Source organism: Pseudophryne corroboree, chromosome 3 (assembly GCF_028390025.1).
Source record: "Pseudophryne corroboree isolate aPseCor3 chromosome 3, aPseCor3.hap2, whole genome shotgun sequence".
NCBI lineage: Eukaryota > Metazoa > Chordata > Amphibia > Anura > Myobatrachidae > Pseudophryne > Pseudophryne corroboree.
Window position 1 is genome coordinate 477,299,180 of NC_086446.1, and position 24,303 is coordinate 477,323,482.

A 24,303-nucleotide genomic window follows, 5' to 3' on the forward strand; every position below is an offset into this window, starting at 1 on the left:
CTATGTCTTCAATTAAAATTAAGATGTTCAGTAACAGATATGCTTTCCTCAAATGAAAAAAAAATGTAACAAGTGTACTTTTTGAATTGTTGGAGGACATAGTCATACTCATCTGGTAAGAACTTGTTTTTTTTAATTTTCTTTCAATATTAGGTTGACTTGGACCCAAATGCACAAACAAGAAGTCCTGAGTCTCGAGCCAACCTTGGTTTCCCCAATCCTAAATTTCATCGTAAAGATAATCCGAATCAGAGGCCAATGAATATGCACCTGACTCCCCCACACCCTCAGTACACAATGCCGAACCGAAACTTCCAACATGTATCTCCGTTACAGCGGCCACAGTACTCTCTACAGCAACAACAGAATCTTATATCCCAGCAACAGAACCATCTATCTGAACTGCAGAACCAGTTACCTCCTCCACCTCCCCCTCAACATAACCATTTAATTCAGCAGCCTCCACCCCAATCCTCCCAGCTCTCTCCTGCCTTCCAGCCAAGCCCTAATCAGTCCTTCTTCAATAACCCTATTCCACACCGGCCCCCATCTCCCAGTGTAGATGGTATGATCCCTGAGCAGCCGCCTCTGCCACCTCCCATGCTACAAGACGTCGGTAACTCACTAAGGTCTGCCACTCATCACAATCCCCTTATGTCTTCACACATCAACAACTACATAGAGGACGGGCCTCAAGCAATGGGTGCGGGAGAAGCTTTAGGTTAGTAGTACTGTGCATGTTAATATGCGTTTCATTATTTACACCTTAAGTTTGTGATATTAATTCCCTGAGATGAGAGATCATCCAACCTTCAAAGCTACCTGGCTGATCCCGACGGTCCCATATGCTTGTCTTAAAGACGAGTGTACTTTCATGTGCTTTCAGACTGAGTGAACCGGATTCAGTTTTTAGCTGCAATTTCTTTTTGTACTGTTCATCTCCTGTTTTGCCTTATGGTAGCCTGCTTACTAGCAAGCAAACTTTCCACCATACCTCACAGGAAATTTGAGGGGCTCTGATTAGTAGATGCCATGGCAACATTATAAGAGATTTTGTTTGTGTTTGCAGATTGATCTCCCAAGGCTGCTTTAGGAAGTTGTGCATTTGTTTTCTAGAACTACATATTTGTCTTAAATGGGAAGAAATGAATTAAAAGACTGACAAATATAATAGTGTGGGAGTTGGAAGACGCTATCTTTAACCAGTTAGCTTAAATGGTCATATACTGTAGTATGCTATATGTGCCAATTGGGCTTTCTCTGACGGTCACATCTTATATGGCCATGCCCTACTCTTCCATCTCTTGCCATTGTTTTAAATGGAAATCAGATCAGGTTTCCCTCCTGATCGTCTCAGAGTGCAAAGATCAGCTGGGGGATTGACCAGTCCCCCAATAGACCCACTTTGCTACTTCCTGCATGAGGGGAAGATTGGAAACGCTGGGGTGTGAAGATTTATTGTCACAGGTACCGTAGTCTGTTGCCACTGTGTGGAGGTGGGGGGGGGATAGTGTTGGTGGGGTAATGCTACTGTGAAGGTCCATACACATGGTGAGATTCGGGCTATGCCTGTTTCTCACTATGCGACATGGACTGTCATTGGAATCGCAAGCAAAGATGACTGTGCTTGCGATACCACCGATTTTGGCAATTTACAGATCTTTTACACAAGATAGTCAAAATTGACATGCCTGCAGTCTATTTTTGCTTGCTTCGCCGATCTTGCAGGAGAGCGAATCGGCATCGCAAGCTTTGTACACACGGTGCAATATGCACTAACTTTCCTTACGATTTTGACTATATAGTCAAAATCGTAAGATAAGTTAGGTGCATATCGCACCGTGTGTATACACCTTGAGGTCTTATGGACCTTAAGGGGATGTTAGACACAATGTTGTTGTTTTTTTGCATATAAATATTTGAATATATATTTTGAAGATATCTTGACTTACTTTACATTTTTTTTTTAAATCCACAATTTTTGGTTATTTTTGAAAAAAAATATAAAGTAAATTAACTTATTGCTGCATTAAATCTAGCATCTAAATAGCCGAAATTGACCTACAGTAATGCCTGCAACTCATTTTTACTGATATTTGCTTAGTAAAATGCCTTTTGCATTTTATAAGGCTCTGAACTAGAAAGGACTGCCTGGGAATTCAAGCCCAATGCCATTGTTTTACAAATGGATGTTTCTCTTCCATTCTATACACTCACCACAGGTTCTTCTCCAAAAGTATGCCATTTATTAACACAGAGCCAGGGAAACAATCATAATTTCATGTTTGCCTATTCTCTGCTTGAATACTACATGTAACATAGGATAGATATTTAATGGAAATGGTGTTGCATGGATAGAAAGGAGAAATCTGTCTACTCACTAATCAGAGGATACTACTTATGAACTCCATCTTGTATAGAAGCTGTGGGATTTGATATCATTTTTGCTTCCAGATCGCATGCATGGCAATGTAGCTTTGGAGACATTGAGGCAGCAGCAGCAGACTAGGATACAGCAATGGAACGAACATAATGCCTTTCTGAGCCAAGCCAACATGGCATACCCACACCACCCCCACATGCAAGCAATGGGTCTGGCCCAACAGCAGCTCGTACGCCCCAATTGGAAGATTCCCAGTAGTGGAGAAGAGGAAGCTGAGACCACTTATACCAGGTATTTGCTTGCTTAGTGTAGAGTTGTCTGCTCATATTTTATCAGTTTGGTCTAAACCAGCTGCCAGATCTGGTCTGGGGGTGGCAAGCCAAAATACATCTTAAACTGTTTAGGGTAATTTCCTCCTTTACACATCTGTTGTGTAATTCTATCAGGAATTATATATTGTTAATTTGTCTTCTCCACATTTGGATTATATTTTGTCGTCATATTGTTTCCTTTGTACCGTAAATAGCATAACTGAAAAATAATTACATTGCTATAAACAATCTTGTATAGAGTAATGTATATGCCACCTAGCCACAGCTTTATGTTCTCTGTGTAGGTTATAAATAGATATGTTAAATGATGGGTATGTTATGTCTATTTGGGGTGTGGGATGATAGATGGACAGTGTTTAGTTGGACAGTCAATAGATAGACACCACATGTTAGGGTGTGTACACACGGTGAGATCCCTGCTATGTTCGATTTTGACTATGCGATTTCCCTTGAACTCCCCCAGAGCCCAGATAGTCAAAATCTGTACAATCTGTGCTTGAGATTTTGTCTATGTACGATTTTGACTAAGTGCCAATTTTGACTATACTTTGTACTAGATTGTACACTAGATAGTCAAGATTGACTTGCCTGCACAGTCTATCTAGCCTTACGATACCGACCCCACGGGAGCGCGCATCGGGATCGAATCTGTATCGCAAGCTGCCTAGCACCATGAGATATGCACTAACTTTTCATAAGATTTTGACTATATAGTCAAAATCTCACAGATTTATCTCACCGTGTGTACACACCTTTCGACCGGGTCAAAGCTCAACAGTACAAAAGGTAGACAGGGTCAAAAGGTAGACATGAAAATGGTCAACACAAAAAAGGTAGACACTATTGTTTGCATTTTTGTGGTTTGTGTGGATAGTTTTGTCATCTGGGACCCACAATTGTAGAAAGGCATCCCTTTTCTGCGCTCGCCACAAGGTTTATAACTCTATGCCAACACGGATAGAGAAGGTATGAAATAGTACAAAAACATGTAAAATTTTTAAAAAAAGTCCACCATTTTCATGTTGACCATTTTCATGTCGACCTTTTGTACTGCCTACCTTTTCTTCATGTCAACCTTTTGACCCTGTCGATCTAATGTCTGATACCGTCTCTTTGCATAATTTCTTTATGGGGATTATTTTGTGTATATCGGACTTGTGATGCTACCTCGGATGAGTTAAACTACCTGAGTCTGATAGCATGAGCAAGATTGAGAGGAACGTTTTGAGTGGGGATAGGGGGATTATGAAATATTGGGGCAGATGTATTAACCTGGAGAAGGCATAAGGAAGTAATAAACCAGTGATATGTGCAAGGTGATAAAGGCACCAGCCAATCAGCTCCCATATGTAAATTAACAGTTAGGAGCTGATTGGCTGGTGCATTATCACCTTTCACTTAAACACTGCTTTATCACTGGTTTATCACTTCCTTATGCCTTCTCCAGGTTAATACATCTGCCCCATTCTTATTTATGAAATAGACAGAACTGTAGCTCATGAGTGCTAGATAGCCTATGTAAAAAGAGTAAAGGAATACTATATGAGAAGCTTGGGGAAGCCTAAATAATTTCTAAATTTCTCTAACGTCCTAGTGGATGCTGGGGACTCCGTCAGGACCATGGGGAATAGCGGGCTCCGCAGGAGACAGGGCACATCTAAAAAAGCTTTTAGGTCACATGGTGTGTACTGGCTCCTCCCCCTATGACCCTCCTCCAAGCCTCAGTTAGGTTTTTGTGCCCGTCCGAGAGGGTGCAATCTAGGTGGCTCTCTTAAAGAGCTGTTTAGAAAAGTTTTTTTTAGGTTTCTAATCAGTGATTCCTGCTGGCGACAGGATCACTGCAACGAGGGACTTAGGGGAGAGACTTGCAACTCACCTGCGTGCAGGAGGATTGAAGTCTTAGGCTACTGGACACTGAGCTCCAGAGGGAGTCGGAACACAGGTCAGCCTGGGGTTCGTCCCGGAGCCGCGCCGCCGATCCCCCTTACAGACGCTGAAGAACGGCAGAACGGAGGTCCGGAAACAGGCGGCAGAAGACTCCTCAGTCTTCATGAAGGTAGCGCACAGCACTGCAGCTGTGCGCCATTGTTGCTACACGGCTCACTGATCTCGGTCACGGAGGGTGCAGGGCGCTGCTGGGGGCGCCCTGGGCAGCAATATAGATTACCTTAGAGGCAAATAAATACATCACATATAGCCATTAAGGCTATATGTATGTATTTAACCCAGGCCAGTTTTCCTAATAACCGGGAGAAAAACCCGCCGAGAAAGGGGCGGAGCTTATTCTCCTCAGCACTCAGCGCCATTTTCCTGACCAGCTCCGCTGGTGAGGAAGGCTCCCACTCTCCCCTGCACTACAGAAACAGGGTTAAAGAGAAGGGGGGCATAAATTGGCGATATAATTATATATTAAGAGCGCATATATATAGAAACAACACCTTCTAGGGTTGTTATATACATTATGGCGCTTTTGGTGTGTGCTGGCAAACTCTCCCTCTGTCTCCCCAAAGGGCTAGTGGGTCCTGTCCTCTATCAGAGCATTCCCTGTGTGTGTGCAGTAGGTCGGTACGTGTGTGTCGACATGTATGAGGAAAATGTTGGTGAGGAGACGGAGAAAATTGCCTGTAATGGTGATGTCACTCTCTAGGGAGTCGACACCGGAATGGATGGCTTATTTAGGGAATTACGTGATAATGTCAACACGCTGCAAGCCGGTTGACGACATGAGACAGCCGGCGGACAAATTAGTATCGGTCCAGGCGTCTCAGACACCGTCAGGGGCTTGTAAAAACGCCCATTTACCTCAGTCGGTCGACAGACACTGACACGGACACTGACCCCAGTGTCGACGGTGAAGAAACAAACGTATTTTTCCTTTAGGGCCACAAGTTACATGTTAAGGGCAATGAAGGAGGTGTTACATATTTCTGATACCACAAGTACCACAAATAAGGGTATTTTGTAGGGTGGGAATAAACTACTTGTAGTTTTGCCTGAATCAGATAAATTAAATGAAGTGTGTGATGATACGTGGGGTTCCTCCGATAGAAAGTTATGGGCGGTATACCCTTTTCCCGCCAGAAGTAAGGGCGAGTTGGGAAACGCACCTTAGGGTGGATAAGGCGCTCACACGCTTATAAAAAACATGGCGTTACCGTTTCCAGATACGGCCGCCCTCAAGGAGCCAGCTGATAGGAAGCTGGAAAATATCATAACAGTATATACACACATACTGGTGTTATACTACGACCAGCAATCGCCTCAGCCTGGATGTGCAGCGCTGAGGGGGCTTGGTCGGATTTCCTGACTGAAAATTTTGATACCCTTGACAGGGACAGGATTTTATTGTCTATAGAGCATTTTAAGGATGCATTTCTATATATGCGTGATGCGCAGAGGCATATTTGCATTCTGGCATCAAGAGTAAATGTGATGTACATATCTGCCAGACGAAGACACGACAGTGGTCAGGTGAGGCAGATTCCAGACGGCATATGGAAGTATTGCCGTATAAAGGGGCGGTCCATTGGACCTGGTGGCCATGGCAACAGCTGAAAAATCCACCTTTTGTTACCCCGAGTCACATATTGGCAGAAAAGGACACAGTCTTTCAGTCTCAGTCCTTTCGTCCTCATACGGGCAGGCGGGCAAAGGCCAGTCATATCTGCCCAGGGGTAGAGGAAAGGGAAGAAGACTGCAGCAAGCAGCTCATTCCCAGGAACAGAAGCTCCTCACGGCTTCTGCCAAGTCCGCAGCATAACGCTGGGGCCGTACAAGCGGACTCAGGTGCGGTAGGGGGTCATCTCAAGAGTTTCAGCAACACTCGCAAGGGAACTCCGGGATCCTACATGTAATATCCCAGGTGTACATTGGAAATTCGAGACGTCTCCCCCTCACACAATTCACAGGCTGTATTCCCAGCAGGTGATAATCAAAGTACCCTTCTTACAACAAGGAAGGGGGTAGTATTCCACACTATATTGTGGTACTGAAGCCAACCGGCTCGGTGAGATCTGAAATATTTGAACACTTACATACAAGCGTTCAAATCAAGATGGAGTCACTCGGAGCAGTGATAGCGAACCAGGAAGTAGGGGACGATATGGTGTCACTGGATATCAGGGACGCTTACCTACAGGTCCAAATTTGCCCTTCTCACCAAGGGTACTTCAGGTTCCTGGTACAGAACTGTCACTATCAGTTCAGACGCGGCCGTTTGGATTGTCCACGGCGCCCCGGGTCTTTACCAAGGTAATGACCGGAATGATGATTTTTCTTAAAAGAAACATGGACGCTTTCCTGATAAGGGCAAGGTCCAGAGAACAGTTGGAGGTCGGAGTAGCACTATCTTAAGTAGTTCTACGACAGCACGAGGGGATTCTAAATATTCCAAAATCGCAGCTTTTTCCGACGACACGTCTACTGTTCCTAGGGATGATTCTGGACACAGTCCAGAAAAACGTGTTTCTCCCAGTGGAGAAAGCCAGGGAGTTATCCGAGCTAATCGGGATCCTCCTAAAACCAGGAAAAGTGTCAGTGCATCATTGCACAAGAGTCCTGGTAAAAATGGTGGCTTATTACGAAGCAATTCCATTCGGCAGATTTCCCGCAAGAACTCTTCAGTGGGATCTGCTGGACAAATGGTCCGGATCGCATCCTCAGATGCATCAGCGGATAACCCTATATCCAAGGACAAGGGTGTCTCTCCTGTGGTGATTACAGAGTGCTCATCTTCTAGAGGGCCGCAAATTCGGCATTCAGGATTGGATGCCGGTGACCACGGAGGCCAGCCTGAGAGGCTGGGGAACAGTCACACAGGGAAAAAAAATTTCCAGGGAAGTGTGATTACGTCTGGAGAATTCTCTCCGCATAAATAAGCTTAGAGCAAATTTATAATGTTCTAAACTTAGCTAGACCTCTGCTTCAAGGTCAGCCGGTATTGATCCAGTGGGATAACATCAGGGCAGTCGCCCACGTAAACAGAAAGGGCGGCACAAGAAGCAGGAGGGCAGTGACAAAACTGCAAGGATTTTTTCGCTAGGCGGAAAATCATGTGATAGCACTGTCAGCAGTGTTCTTTCCGGGAGTGGACGACTGGGAAGCAGACTTCCTCAGCAGGCATGACCTCCACCCGGGAGAGTGGAAACTTCATAGGGAAGTTTTTCAACATGATTGTGGACCGTTGGCAAAGACCAAAGGTGGACATGATGGCGTCCCGCCCGAACAAAAAAACGGGACAGGTATTCCGCCAGGTCATGAGACCTTCAGGCGATAGCTGTGGATGTTCTGGTAACACCGTGGGTGTACCAGTCAGTGTATATGTTCCCTCCTCTGTTTCTCATAACCAAGGTATTGAGAATTATAAGACATAGAGGAGTATGAACTATACTAGTGGCTCCGGATTGGCCAAGAGGGACTTGGTACCCGGAACTTCAAGAAATGCTCACAGAGGACTAAGGGCCTGGGGAGCTAAGAAGGGACTTGCTTCAGCAAGTACCATGTCTATTCCAAGACTTACCGCGGCTGCGTTTGACGGCATGGCGGTTGAATGCCGGATCCTGAAGGGAAAAGGCATTCCATAAGAGGTCATACCTACCCTGGTCAAAGCCAGGAAGGAGGTGACCGCACAACGTCATCACCACATGTGGTGAAAATATGTTGCGTGGGTGAGGCCAGGAAGGCTCCACGACGGAAATTCAACTAGGTCGATTTCTACACTTCCTGAAAACAGGAGTGTTTTGGGCCTCAAATTGGGGTTCATTAACATTTAAATTTCGGCCCTGTAGATTTTCTTCCAGAAAGAATTGACTTCAGTTCCTGAAGTCCAGATTGTAATGGGTGTATTGCATATACAGCTTTTTTGTGCCTCTAGGGGCACCGTGAGGTTTCAACATAGTGTTGGGATTTCTTAAAATCATATTGGTTTGAACAGCTCAAATCTGTGGATTTGAAATATCTCACATGGAAAGTGACCATGCTGTTGACCAATATCTCACATGGGAAGTGACCATGTGTTAGCCCTGGCCTCGGCCAGGCGATTGTCAGAATGGGCGGCTTTGTCTTACAAAAGCCCATATTAAAATTTTCCATTTGAACAGGGCAGAACTGGGACTCGTCTCCAGTTTCTTCCTAAAGGGGTGTCAGCGTTTTCACCTGAAACAACCTGTTGTGGTGCCTGCGGCTACTAGGGACTTGGAGGACTCCAAGTTACTAGACGTTGTCAGGGCCCTAAAAATATATATATATATATATATATATATATATATATATATATATATATATATATATATATATATATATATATATATATATATAGTTAGGACGGCTGGAGTCAGAAAGTCTGACTTGCTGTTTATATTGTATGCACCCAACAAGCTGGGTGCTCCTGCTTCTAAGCAGTCTATTGCACGATGGATTTGTAGTACAATTCAGCTTGCACATTCTGTGGCAGGCCTGCCACAGCCGAAATATGTAGATGCCCATTCCACAAGGAAGGTGGGCTCATCCTGGGCGGCTGCCCGAGGAGTCTCGGCATTACAACTTTGCCGAGCAGCTACGTGGTCAGGGGAGAACACGTTTGTAAAATTTTACAAATTTGATACTCTGGCTAAGGAGGACCTGGAGTTCTCTCATTCGGTGCTGCAGAGTCATCCGCACTCTCCCGCCCGTTTGGGAGCTTTGGCATAATCCCCATGGTCCTGACGGAGTCCCCAGCATCCACTAGGACGTTAGAGAAAATAAGAATTTACTTACCGATAATTCTATTTCTCGTAGTCCGTAGTGGATGCTGGGCGCCCATCCCAAGTGCGGATTGTCTGCAATGCTTGTACATAGTTATTGTTACAAAAATCGGGTTATTACTATTGTTGTGAGCCATCTTTTCAGAGGCTACCTTGTTTTGTTATCATACTGTTAACTGGGTTCAGATCACAAGTTGTACGGTGTGATTGGTGTGGCTGGTATGAGTCTTACCCGGGATTCAAGATCCTTCCTTATTGTGTACGCTCGTCCGGGCACAGTACCTAACTGAGGCTTGGAGGAGGGTCATAGGGGGAGGAGCCAGTACACACCATGTGACCTAAAAGCTTTTTTAGATGTGCCCTGTCTCCTGCGGAGCCCGCTATTCCCCATGGTCCTGACGGAGTCCCCAGCATCCACTACGGACTACGAGAAATAGAATTATCGGTAAGTAAATTCTTATTATTTAATTATCTTGACACGTCTCCTCGACTTTGGACGTTGCCTGTGTGTGTTCAGTGTTTTGTCTTTTTTGTTTGTTTTTTCTTTATGTATTATTTCTGCCTTTGTTCTGTTTATCAGATTAAGAAGGTTTTTTTATTTTTGTCCCGCAAATGCCAATCTACACTAACAATGCAGCAATCAATCTGATATTTGCACAAGACAATATCTAATTGTGGATTGGATGCTGTAGTTTGATGCAGATCTGTATTTTAGAGCAGCATTAGTGAAAAACCCTCAGTCTTCACCTTTTAACATCTCCATGTCTCTTCAGGATCCAAGATTTTCTTCTTCGGGAATTGTCTCAGCATGACCACAGCGGGGATAATAGAGACCTCACGGAGATGCCTCCTCCACAGTCTAGGCTGTTACAGTACAGACAAGTACAACCCAGAAGCCCACCAGCACTTGCTTCCCCTTCCTCCAATCACAGTGGTCACTATCCAACCTTCAGCGAAAACAGCCGAGATATGGACATCACTAACAGCCCCGCTTTCCCACAGCACATGGCAAATGTGTACAGCAGCCCCTATACAATGCCATCAGAACACATGACACCCCCTCCACCAATGAAATACCTGCAGCATGACGGATCCTGGGCATATGCCAACATTCAACAAAATCCTTTAATGGGGCTAGGGTTTCATTATGGCATGCCCCCTATACAGCACAGACCACCACAGAACCCATTTATTCATGTACAGAACCATCAACAATCAGCTGGTCAGGAAGCATTTCACCCACCCGCCCCCCGCGCAGTATCCACATCATCACTCCACAATCTAGAAGAGGTAAAGTTGCCTGGAGTAATGTAAAAAAATGTTTTATATATATAGACCATTTTTTTAATAGCGCCATGGGAAAGTATTACAGCAAATTACAAATCAAAAGAAGAATGTATAGTCTTTAAATGTATGTTTTATGTTAGTAGTAACCGTATTGGGGAAAATAATTGGCTAAATCCTCACGAAAACTGATCCACGGGTAACCTTACATATTCAGACTTCTTTATTTTCAGCGTCCTTGCATACAGCACAGATGTTTATCCAGTGCACAGAACAGGAAAGGGGAAACCTACAGCAATTTATTATCTAAAAGTTGCAGGCTTGCACCACAAACCAATAAATGAAAAGTTTATGAAGCTAGAAAATCACTTCAATTGTGATGATTCGTTTTAGTGAAGAGGTGCACACAACACTTCTACGTGATGGGCACTGACTACAGGAAAATAGAAATACAGGTTGAGTATCCCTTATCCAAAATGCTTGGGACCAGAGGTATTTTGGATATCGGATTTTTCCGTATTTTGGAATAATTGCATACCATAATGAGATATCATGGTGATGGGACCTAAATATAAGCACAGAATGCATTTATGTTACATATACACCTTATACACACAGCCTGAAGGTCATTTTATCCAATATTTTTTATAACTTTGTGCATTAAACAAAGTGTGTGTACATTCACACAATTCATTTATGTTTCATATACACCTTATACACACTGCCTGAAGGTCATTTTAGCCAATATTTTTAATAACTTTGTGTATTAAACAAAGTTTGTGTACATTGAGCCATCAAAAAACAAAGGTTTCACTATCTCACTCTCACTCAAAAAAGTCCGTATTTCGGAATATTCCGTATTTCGGAATATTTGGATATGGGATACTCAACCTGTAATAGCTTTCAGTCATTGTGTTTTCACCACAGGGATCAATAATCCACAAACAAAGTGACACCAAAGCTGTCAAATCACATTTAATTAATTTAGCTGTGCATACTGTGCTTTGGCTAACATACTACTTTATCCATGCACAGTAGACCTAGTATTAGCATTTTTCATTAATATATGGCACCATAAAGTGTCGGTAGTGCTGTACATAGAAAATTACAATGATACACAATCCATTCAATATAAAAAGACCCAAAGTATAAAGGAAAAAAAATGAAACTGTGAAACATTTAGACAACTAAGTAACCGCTAAAGTAGTAACACTCCATGGCCCAGAGCCCTGGGAAGGGTGGTCAGAAAGGATCAGTTATTAACTGTGAATAAGTGCATACTGCAGACTTAGGGGGTCATTCCGAGTTGATCGCTCGCTAGCTGTTTATAGCAGCCGTGCGAACGCATAGTCGCCGCCCACATGGGAGTGTATATTTGCTGTGCAACGGTGCGATCGCTTTTGCATCCGGGAGATGCAAACACAATTTGTGCAGTTTCTGCGTTGCCCAGGACTTACTCAGCCGCTGCGATCACTTCAGCTTGTCCGGGGTCAGAATTGACGTCAGACACCCGCCCTACAAACGCCTGGACACGCCTGCATTTCTACAACCACTCCCGTAAAACGATCAGTTGACACCCAGAAACGCCTCCTTCCTGTCAATCTCCTTGCAGACGCCCGTGCGAGCGGATTCGGCGTAGAATCCATCGCTGGGCGCCGATCCACTTTGCACTCGTACGACACGCCTGCGCATTGCAGCACATACGCATGCGCAGTTCTGACCTGATCGCTGCGCTGCGAAAAATCCGCAGCGTGCGATCAGGCCGGAATTACCCCCTCAGGGGGTAATTCAGAGTTGTTAGCAAACCAAAAAAGATAGCAATTGGGCAAAACCATGTTACACTGCAGGTAGAACAGCTATAACGTGCAGAGAGAGTAGATTTGGGTGGGGTGTGTTCAAACTGAAATCTAAATTGCAGTGTAAAAATAAAGCTGACTGTATTTACCATGCACAGAAACAGTATAACCCAGGACTGGCCAAACCAGTCCTCGAGATCTACCAACAGTTCATGTTTTCCAGGCCTCCTGGAGATCTGTAGAATTTTCAGTTAGGAATGAATGCAGCACATCTTAATTAGTAATGACTACACCTGTGCACCAGCTAGGTGGTCTGGAAAATGTGAACTGTTGGTAGATCTCTAGGGACTGGTTTGGCCGGCCCTGGTATAACCCATCTAAATTTATCTGCACGCGTTACATCTGCCCCACCTGCAGTGCAACATAGTTTTGACCAGTTGTTAACTTTTTTGGTTTGCTAACCACTCTGAATAACCCCTTGGAGTACAATTAGAGAAGAGGATGGATGCCCTGCTACTGAGAGTTTGAGGATGTGCTTGAATGAATAGGTCCATTTTCAAGGCACTTTGAAACAATGCAGACTGTGTGATAAGGCAGGGGAGTGAGTTCCAGGGGATGGGAGCAGCATGGATGTGGAAATGGGAAGAGGTAATCTGAACAGAGGAAGAGTGACAGTCAAAGGAAAATCGTAGGAGGAGGGTAAGAAATGGTGGCATGGGGTGAGGTCGGAATATGTAGGAGATTAAGTGTTTTGAATGTTAGGATGAGTATCTTAAAATGGGGTCTGAGGGGACAGGGAGCCAGTTAAGGTAAAGAGAGGTAGAATTAAAGCATTAAGATTTGGCCCACTTTTATTAGCATACAGAGATGTCCTCAACACCTAGGGCGGTATTCAATTCTTTTCACCCCCTTCCACACCCGTTCTGTTTCTGCTGACGTACGCGGTATAACCATTTCAGCTCGCTACCCCCCGAGGAAGCTCCCAACCCTTTACGTAGCTAAACCGGATTACTAAGGGCACGATATACACGGTAACAGGGATCATTTTAGAAAGGAGATTGGGCGTGATATGTCATTTGAATACTGCCCCTAGTTTCTATATGCCATGCAGCACAAGACTCTGGCCATGACTGAGCCTCTCAGAGGTGTAGCATACCATCTTTTTCTGTAAATTTTGTATCTTATTTGCAGAACAGATGCAGCAAAACACCACCTTAAAGTGTACTATTCGTTTTAAACATGTACAAAGTCGCAGATGAAGCAGTAAGGAACTTGCTATTAGAAAAAGCCATGGCACTGCATAGTAGCATTTCGTAGAGCGATTTGGACTGATAAGTAGTTTCATTGCTTCCTATTTTATTCACACAAATACGCTCTGCGCTACAAAGTTGCCTGAGACATGGTGTGCCGAGAGGGGTTGTTTGGTGCTACTGAAACCACAATTTATAAGGACACATCTGTATAGTGGTCCCAGTAAGGACTGATTTATTAAATATGTGATTGGCCTACAGTTGTACTAGTAAGGACCGACCCATTAAAAACATCTGTCTATGGGGAATTTTATGTATGCTTATATGGTCACTGGTTCTAATCACCTTGTGGACTTATAGGTATAAGGTACTTACATGATAAATGTGAGACAACATTTTCCAGTTCTGTAGATAAAATATAAATACAAGCTTGCCTTCCTCCTATGCGTCATCCCAGTTTTAATATTAAATGAAAGAGACGGTACTTTGGTGATGTGCCTGTCATACTGTGCTGCCTCTAACCCTTTTTTTTAAGGCCATGCCTCTAATACGGAACATCGCTAATGAAGCCTGTCCTCTACTGGATTATGCAGATTCATTAAATGATTGGATATTGGCCGATACATTTGCCTTGACTGGGGAAATTGTGTGGGCAGACTCTTAACTAATCTCTCCCTTTGAAAGTGGAGATCAAAGTGTGACTTAGTGTCATGCAGACATTAATGGAAGTTGAAGATTTGGGTCTGCTAGCTGGGGGTACTCTTCATACACACTATAAAGGATATGTGTATGACTGCGCGTCACCGAACTTGTTCTCCTTACATTGTGTCATTTTAAGGCTTAATCTGTGAGCCTATAAAAAAGGAACAGCCTTTCTTAGTTACAGAATATAAATTGCTGGTGCAAATGTGACATTTTATCGAGCGCTTGACGCTTTGGGAAATGTAGGAGTCCTTCAGAAGTGAGGCAGTATAGCAGTACTTTATTCTCTAGCATTTGCAATTGTTTCCGTACTACATACACTACGGTTCAAAAGTTTTAGAACATTCCCATTATTTTAATTTTTATTTAATTTACGCAGTTTAATGTCTCAGTGTACTTTGAAGTTAAAGCATTGGACATCAAAATCATTAGAGGGTATACGTTCAAGATCCTGGCAGTCGAAATACCGACGCCGGAATCCCGACACCCATCAGAAAACAGACGCCGGAATCCCGGCCATGTAAGCATGCCGACACCAGAATACTGACAGCCAAGAAATCCGGAAGGTAAGTAAAGCCGGGAGCGTTAGGATTTGGCTGTGGAGGAGTTAGGTTTAGGTTGCAAAAAGGGAGGGGGGATCGGGCTAGGCTGCGGTAAAGGGGGGAGGTAGAATACTTACCTCACCCGTTGGGAACGTGGCCATCGGGATGCCGGTGTTGGTATTGTGACTGCCGGCGTCATATACCGATCCCCATTAGAGAATAGTTTTGTTATAACAAAATGTAATCTTAATTTTGACCCCTGAAAGAAGCCAACTTTTTGCAGCTATATCTGCCAAACACACTCGTGGCATGCTTACTATAATGGCAGTCAAATATTGTTACAGAAGTTCCCACAAATGTGTTGCACTTGCAAATTGTTTTGCTTCAGCCCTTCTGTCCATTTCATTCCAAACCAGATCAACGGCGTTTAAGTCTAAAGTCTGTGCTGGCCATTCCATGATTTGAAGGTTGCCATGTTGTTTTCTTCTAACGTAGTTCTGACATAACCTGGTGCTATATTTTGGCTTATTATCTTGAATGAACCCTTGACTAACAAGGTGTAGACTAGAGGGTATTGCATGACGCTGCAAAAAGCTTTGGTAACCCTTTTGGTTCAGCATGCCAATCACTGTGCATTTTGTCCAGCAAAAAGATCCAGCAATAGAGCCCCAGAGCATGATGCTCCCTTCTCCATATTTGACAGGGTTTATTTACGAATTGTCGACTTATAAAAGCCTTCACTTTTTTGATGCATTTAAGCCCCAAATTTAAAGAGGTAATGCTTTTAATAGCAAAACATGGAATGGGCTATAAAAAGCATTGCCTGCTTAAATTTTGGCCTTCGCTTTGCTGGGAAGTGGCGGCTTATACGAGTAGTGAATAACCTCAGCTCATTGAAGATACTCCTTTTGCTACTCAATAGCGTGCAAAAACCCTGTGTGATGAACCGAAGATTTAAAATTTTTATTTATCTGTCCATAAATCCATAAGATCTTCTTCCAGTCTTTAGTAGTCCACTGGCAGTGTGTCATGGTCCTCTGTTTAATTGCTGCAGTACAGCTCTACGTTATTAACCCATTGCTTGTTTTCTAAAAAAAAAAAAAAAAAAGACCCCTTTATTTGATGTCTGTAATTTACATACTTTTTCAGTTTTTGCTAACCTAAACTTTAAAATGTTTGTTTTTATAAAATTCTAGCTGTACTGCTTACCTATTGTAACATTTCAGGTTATTCACTGGACTTTTAATTGCTTATATTTTAGTAAAAAAACTGAAAGATGGAGGTGTTACAAAAACTTGGACTGGTAGTATGTTAGTTTGCTTTCTTTTATTTAGTCCAATCTACCCAGAAAACTGCCATGTTTTATCTATTTACTCATAAATAGGATATGTTTTTCCTTTAATGCAATGTTACTTTTACATTTTCAAGGAACACACTTACTGCATTATTTTTTAGGGGGGTATTCAATTAGCCATGCCAGTGCAATCCAGTTATCGGGAATTGCCCCGTGCCTGAATCCCCAAAGTCATGTAAAAATGACAAAATGTGTTTCGCGCTGGGAAAAAAAACAAACATTGATTTCGCAGTTTACATGTAATCAGTGGTTTTCCGCACCTGAATCCTGAGTTATAGGTGCAGGAAAAAGACTAATTGAATAGCCTTTCCCCGCGACTCATAGCCTGCAATTAATTAAAGGCTTCTTCTAACCTATCCTAATATAAATAATCCATATCTGTGGATTCCAAGAGCTGAGATCTCTGGACATCAAAATGAGCTGCAGTTCAGGTAGATAGAGCTACAACTCTTGCAGTGTCAAAGGTAGAGAATTACGTAGACTTTCTATATAAAAGTTTAATTGTGTAATAATGCCGGTTGTGTATTAATAGTTAGCTCAAACGTCTTTTGATAGATTAGTTAGAGTTGCCAGCAGTGGTTCAATCGTCAAAGTTTGCACACACAAGCATATTGGTATATAAATATCACCTCCACACAGTGATTTCATAATACCCCGGGGAATTTGGGCAATTGACTTTTGACGTCCAGGTGTTGTAAGTTCTGTCTCTAATGAACATTCTTTTAGTAATCACAGACTGTGTTGCGGCATTCCCCAATAGGTATGGTGAGAACAAGAAAAAAAATACTTGGAATATATGCACTAAGGCAGCAATATAGTCGTGCTAGTATTGCATATGATTTTGGCATGTTGCTTCAAATGTTTGGAATTTTCTCCGAAGGGACCGGGGCCATGTCAACAAGCTGTGGCAAGTCCACCCCAGGAAAACCACAACCAGGGTGTACAATGTATAAATATAAGTTGGCAGTTGATCCCCGCTACTCTGCTTGGCAAATAGCCAAAGTTTTTCAGTAGTACTATAAAGTAAATGTCCATGTTTCAACTGTAAAGCCTTGATTAAAGGATCATGGCTTACTAGATTGGTGTTCAAGCCAGAAGCCCTTAATCAAGAATAGAAGAGCAAGTGGGGGGTTTTTGTCAAGGAACACCTCAGCTGGACAGACGGCGATTTGTGCAATGAGTGCAGATGTGCGTCCTCTGACAGATAAAGTTTGTCCGCCACCCAAAGATACAAATAAAGTTACCAGTTATCCACTGTGAAAGTGGGAGACACGTCATGGTTTCAGAGTATTTTCTAACAAGGGTTTCGTCCGTTTTCGACACCTATGTAGAGGGTGTCATTGATCAGTTTGTATACAGAGAAATTTTATAGAAACAAATTCTCTATGGTGATTTAAAAAACATGCTCCGCAAATGGATCTTCCAACAAGAAAGCAATCCAAAGCACCATTGAAAAATTATTCAAGGCTACTTGCATAAAAAGAAAATAAATATATTGAAGTGGCCAAGTGAAAGTTCTGACCTAAATACTGTTGAGCACTTGTCGAAGAGCTAGAGAGGCATGTTAGGACCCAAGAGAACTCAAACCAGGATACAGTTTTCCGTGCTTTACAAAGGGAATGGACAAATATTCCTTGGGGACATTAACTCATCTTGTTGAATCTATGCCGTGATGATACCAAGCCATAGTATCAGCAAATGGTTTTAGATCAAAGTCTCAGTTCTGTTGTCTTATTTATTAACAGTTTCTTATCCTGTATAGCGCAGCATACTCCATTGCGCTTTACAATTAGAACAGTAATAGAACAAAACTGGGCAAAAACAGACAGACATAGAGGTAGGAAGGCCCTGCTCGCAAGCTTACAATCTGTAGGAAAATAGGCATTGATACACAAGGATAGATGCTACCTATTGCACATAGGTTGTTGGGGGGGGGGGTCCTGGGGAGCTAAAAATACTTCATGAATAAGGCTGGCATATCTGTACAGTGCCCTGGCACTGCCCGCAAACCCCAGCCAGGATAAACATGTAAAAATAAGCGGGAAGAAGTGCGCCATGTTGGGGGCGGGGCTTCTTCCTCCAGGCTCACTCGACGCCATTTCCTCCTCCAAGTAGCAGCGCTGGTCCTTCCTCACAGCAGACAAGTACCAGGGGCTATAAAAACGAGGGAGGGCAGAGTATTTCTATACAGATATATAGCGCTGCAGCTCTGTGACACTTGAGGGTGTTTTCAGACCTGCACTTTGGTGCTGGGGTGTGAGCTGGCTCCTTTCCTTTTGTTCCCTCACAGGCTTTTCTTTGGGTGCTGTTAGGGAGACAACAAGTCTGAGGCAGAATTTTCCTCTCAAGGGGATAATTTATTGGGGACACCAAATGTTTTGGGGGTCCTGTGCTGATTGGTTAAATGCTTTAAATGCTAATGTTACACTGTTAAATCAAAAGTTTACTGAATCTTACTCTCAACTGCAGATTTGGAAGAAATCAGTAGATGACGCTTTATTTCAAGGGTCACTGAAACGTAGTGTTGACTAATTAGATGACACAGATACCGACACGGACTCTGATACCGGTGCCGATTATGCTGATTCTAGGTTAGATCCTAAATTGGCTAAGAGTATTCAATATATGATTGTGGCTGTCAGACATATTACGTATTGACGAGGACACCTTTACACCAGAAACGAGGGTCCTTATTTACAAAGAAAAGAGACGCTCGGTTTCTTTTCCTCCTTGTTTTGAACTAAATGACCTTTTTGATGGCATTTGGAATACACCTGATAAGAAATTTCTCATTCCTAATAGGATCAAGGTGGCATACCCCTTTCCCGCAGCGGATAGGGATAAGTGGGAAATACCACCTACAGTAGACAAAGCCCTAGCACGCTTGTCTAAACAGGTAGCGCTCCCTGCGGCTCAGTCGACGACTCTTAAGGAGCCGGCTGATCGTAAGCAGGAGGCTACTTTAAAAGCTATTTTTACTACCACGGGGACGCAGCTTAGACCGCTTATTGCGTCAGCGTGGGTTAGTAGTGCCATTGAAAAATGGGCTGAAAGTTTATCTGCGGATTTAGATACTCTGGATAGGAATAGCATCCTAGTGACGCTTGGTTATATCAGGGACGCGGCTGCGTACTTGAAAGAGGCTGCAAGAGATGCTGGCCTCCTGGGGGCTAAGGCTAATGCTATGTCAATTGCGGCTAGGCGTGCGCTATGGACTCATCATTGGAATGCTGACGCTGATTCCAAGAAAAATATGGAGTCCCTTCCCTTTAAGGGTGGGGAACTGTTTGGTGACGGCCTTACTGATTTAGTATCAGCGGCCACATCTGGTAAATCTACTTATTTACCTAATGCTCCTGCGCAACAGAAGAAACCGCACTATCAAATGCAGTCCTTTCGGCCCAATAAATATAGAAATGGCCGAGGTAACTTCTTCCTCGCTACCAGAGGAAGAGGCAAGAGTTCACAAGAGCAGAAGTCCTCCCCAGCTTCCGCCAAATCCACCGCATGACGCCGGGTCTCCCTTACAGGAGACCGCACCGGTGGGGGCACGTGTAAGGCTTTTCAGTCAGGTTTGGGTTCGCTCGGACCTGGACACTTGGGTGTTACAAATTGTGACCCAAGGGTACAATCTGGAATTCCAAGACGTTCCCCCTCACCGTTTTTTCAAATCACCCTTACCAGTTTCACTTCCAGACAGAGTTCTAGTCTGTGGAGCAATACAAAAATTGTCAAAATCAGGTTGTGATCCCGGTCCCCCGGGCGCAACAAGGGGAAGGGTTTTATTCAAGCCTATTGCCGAAGCCGGATGACTCGGTACGACCAATCCTCAACCTAAAATCTCTACATTTTTTCCTGAAGAAATTAAAATGCAAGATGGAGTCTCTCTGAGCGGTGATCTCCAGCCTGGAGGAGGGGGGATTCATGGTATCTTTGGACATAAAGGATGTCTACCTTCATGTTCCCATTTATCCCCCTCATCAGAGTTATCTCCGGTTTGCAATTCAGGATTCTCATTACCAATTTCAGACATTGCCGTTTGGCATGGCCACGGCTCCGAGGATTTTCACAAAAGTCATGGTAGAAATGATGATTCTCCTCAGAAAAAGAGGAGTTACAATTATCCCGTACTTGGACGATCTCCTGATAAAGGCGAGGTCCAAGGAAAAACTGGTGCAGGACATTGCACTGTCTCTGTCGCTTCTACAACAGCACGGCTGGCTCTTGAACCTGCCGAAATCACACTTAATTCCAACAACCCGGTTGGCATTTTTGGGTATGATTCTAGACACGGTCCAGCTGAGAGTGTTCCTCCCTCCGGAGAAAGCACTGGAAATTCAGAGTTTGGTAAAACTCATTCTGAAACCACCAACTGTCTCCATTCATCAATGCATTCGATTGCTGGGGAAGATGGTGGCGGCATACGAGGCCCTCCAATTCGGGAGGTTCCATGCCAGAGTTTTTCAGTGGGACCTGTTAGACAAATGGTCCGGATCCAACCTTCAGATGCACCGGAGGATAGTTCTATCCCCCAACACCAGAATCTCACTCCTGTGGTGGCTACACAGCTCTCACCTCTTAGAAGGACGCAGATTCGGGATCCAAGACTGGATCCTAGTGACCACGGATGCAAGTCTCCGGGGTTGGGGAGCAGTCACACAAGGGGTGACCTTCCAAGGAAGATGGTCAAGTCAGGAAACTCTTCTTCACATAAACGTGCTGGAGTTGAGGGCCATTTACAACGGCCTTCTACAAGCGGAGCATCTTCTTCGAAACCGGCCCGTCCTGATCCAATCGGACAATGTGACAGCAGTAGCGTACATAAACCGCCAAGGCGGCACAAAGAGCAGAGCAGCAATGGCAAAAGCCACAAAGATTCTTTGCTGGGCAGAGACTCGGGTAAGTGATCTGTCTGCAATTTTCCTTCCGGGAGTGGACAACTGGGAAGCAGACTTCCTTAGCAGACACGATCTACATCCAGGAGAGTGGAGCCTCCATCAGGAGGTCTTCTCCCTACTAACGAATCTATGGGGGGTTCCTCACATAGACATGATGGTGTCCCGCCACAACAAAAAACTACTAAAGTATTGTTCCCGGTCCAGGGACCCTCAGGCGGCGGCAGTGGATGCACTGACGTCCCCTTGGGTGTATCCGTCGGTGTACGTTTTCTCTCCGCTTCCTCTCATTCCAAAGGTTCTGAGAATACTAAGAAAATCACAGATTCCAGCGCTCCTTGTAGTTCCAGACTGGCCAAGGAGAAGTTGATACCCGGATCTTCAGGAGTTGTTAGTCGAAGATCCATGGCCTCTTCCTCTTCGCGAGGATCTGCTGCGGCAGGGGCCGTTCGTCTATCAAGACTTACAGCGGCTACGTTTGACGGCATGGTGGTTGAACGCCAGATTTTAGCCCGTAAGGGTATTCCCGATGAAGTCATCCCCACTCTTATCCTTGCTAGGAAGGGTGTGACGTCGAAACACTATCACCGTATTTGGAGGAAATATATTTCCTGGTGCGAGTCCAAGAAAGCTCCAGTGGAGAAGCTTGACCTTGGACGTTTTCTACATTTTCTACAAAATGGAGTGGATGCGGGCCTTAAATTAGGCTCCATAAAAGTGCAGATTTCTGCTGTCAATTTTCTTTCAGAAACAATTGGCCTCACTTTTGCTGAGATGCAGACCTTTGTAAAAGGGGTCCTGCACATCCAACCTCCTTTTGTGGCACCTGTGGCACCTTGGGACCTTAATGTGGTTTTGACATTCCTAAAATCACATTGGTTTGAACCTTTAAGTAAAGTGGAGTTGAAATTCCTCACTTGGAAGGTTGTCATTTTGTTAGCATTGGCATCCGCAAGGCGGGTGTCTGAATTGGCAGCCTTGTCTCACAAGAGCCCTTATTTGATCTTCCATGAAGATAGGGCAGAATTGAGAACTCGGCAACAATTTCTGCCAAAGGTGGTTTCCTCTTTTCATATTAACCAACCTATTGTGGTGCCAGTGGCTACTGGCACTTTGGCTGAGGAAAAGTCTCTGGATGTCGTAAGAGCTTTGAAAATTTACGTTGCCAGAACGGCTCCAGTTAGAAAAACAGAGTCTCTGTTTGTGCTTTATGCTCCCAATAAACTTGGGTATCCTGCTTCCAAGCAGACCATTGCCCGCTGGATATGTCACACGATTCAGCAGGCTCATTCCAAGGCAAGTTTGCCGTTACCTAAATCGGTAAAAGCCCATTCCACTAGGAAGGTGGGCTCGTCCTGGGCGGCTGCCCGGGGTGTCTCGGCATTACAACTTTGCCGAGCTGCTACTTGGTTGGGGTCAAACACGTTTGCTAAGTTTTACAAGTTTGATACCTTGGCCGATGAAGACCTAAAGTTTGGTCAATCGGTGCTGCAGAGTCACCTGCACACTCCCGCCCGGTATAGAGCTTTGGTATAATCCCATGGTTCTTTTGGTGTCCCCAACATCCTCAAGGACGTAATAGAAAACAGGATTTTAATACCTACTGGTAAATCCTTTTCTGTAAGTCCGTAGAGGATGTTGGGCGCCTGTCCCAGTGCGTACTGTATCTGCAGTTTAGTTCTGGTTACACACAGGTTGTGTTATGGTTTCTTCAGCTTGTTGTTGAATTTTGTTCATGTCCGTTGGCATGTGTTCAGTTGAATGCCATGTTATTCGGCATGTTTATGGCGTGAGCTGGTATGATGCTCACCTTGTTGTTAATTCCTTTCCTCAAAATGTCCATCTCTCCGGGCACAGTTCCAAACTGAGTCTGGGGAGGGATATAGAGGGAGGAGCCAGGCCACGCCCCCTTTGAAAGTCTTAAAGTGCCCATATCTCCTGTGGATCAGTCTATATCCCATGGTTCTTTTGGTGTCCCCAACATCCTCTACAGATTTATAGAAAAGGATTTACCGGTAGGTATTAAAATCCTGTTATTTTGGATATGTTTTTTAGGTGCATGTAACATGATTTAGAGGCAGAGTGAATGTGTGGAACAAAGGACAGTTCAGAGTCAAGGATGACACCTAGGCTGCGAGCTTGTGGGGTAGGGTGGATAGTCGCATTGTCAACAGTAATGGAGATATCAGGTTGGTTACTACTCTTGGCTGGCGGGAAAATAATTCTGTTTTGGAAATTATGAGTTTGAGGTGGCGAGATGACATCCAAGATGAAATGGCAGACAGGTATTCAGTGACACGAACCAATACAGATGGTGAAACTGTAAATCTGGGGAGGATAGGTAGATTTGAGTATCGCTAGCGTACAAATGATACTGAAATCTGAAGGAGCTGATTAGTTTACCAAGAGATGAGGTATAGATTGAGAAAAGCAGAGGACCTAAGACTGAGCCTTGCAACTGATAGAGGTAGAGAAGAGGAAGTAGAATCAGAGAAGTAAACGCTGAAAGAGTGATTAGATAGGTAGGATGAGAACCAAGTAAGGGCTGTGTCCTGAAGACCTAGGGATTCTAGTGTTTGTATGATAACAGTGTGGTCAAGTGTCAAAAGCAGCAGAGAGATCTAGAAGAATAAGAAGTGTGTAATGCCCTTTTGATCTTCTGTAATTCACAGTGTTGTCATACTTTCACATATCTGTTATTTGTGGTTTTAATATTTCGCATATTAGCTACTCAGTAGAAAACGTTATAATATATTGTTACATTCAATTTTAACGGAAATAATTAAAAGTTATATTTTATTTTCTTCTGCACCGAAGACAGATCCCTTTCCTTTCCCCTTGTTCTGCAATTACAATATGATCTGTGGTAGCACCCCCTGGTAAATATGATTAATTGATGAGATATATAAATTAGGGGCTCTTATCATTATTTCTTTTTCCTGTGCAACTGACTCTCCTTCCCCTTTCCTTTCCCCCCTTTCCCCACAACCCTTTCCCTCCTCTTTTGTGTCAAGTGTCAAAAGCA

The 24,303-nt window shown here is 43.9% G+C and overlaps 1 protein-coding gene across 3 annotated transcripts in view; it reads left to right on the forward strand.

The window, feature by feature from the left end:
- The window catches only part of HELZ (helicase with zinc finger), a 403,350-nt gene that overhangs the window by 340,353 nt on the left and 38,694 nt on the right, over positions 1-24,303 (forward strand). For all 3 annotated transcript variants that reach the window (XM_063960827.1, XM_063960829.1, XM_063960828.1), the window contains exons 27-29: positions 154-721; positions 2,455-2,674; positions 10,229-10,745. In XM_063960827.1, the coding sequence (XP_063816897.1) occupies positions 154-721; positions 2,455-2,674; positions 10,229-10,745 (1,305 nt within the window). The remainder of the gene's footprint in view (positions 1-153; positions 722-2,454; positions 2,675-10,228; positions 10,746-24,303) is intronic.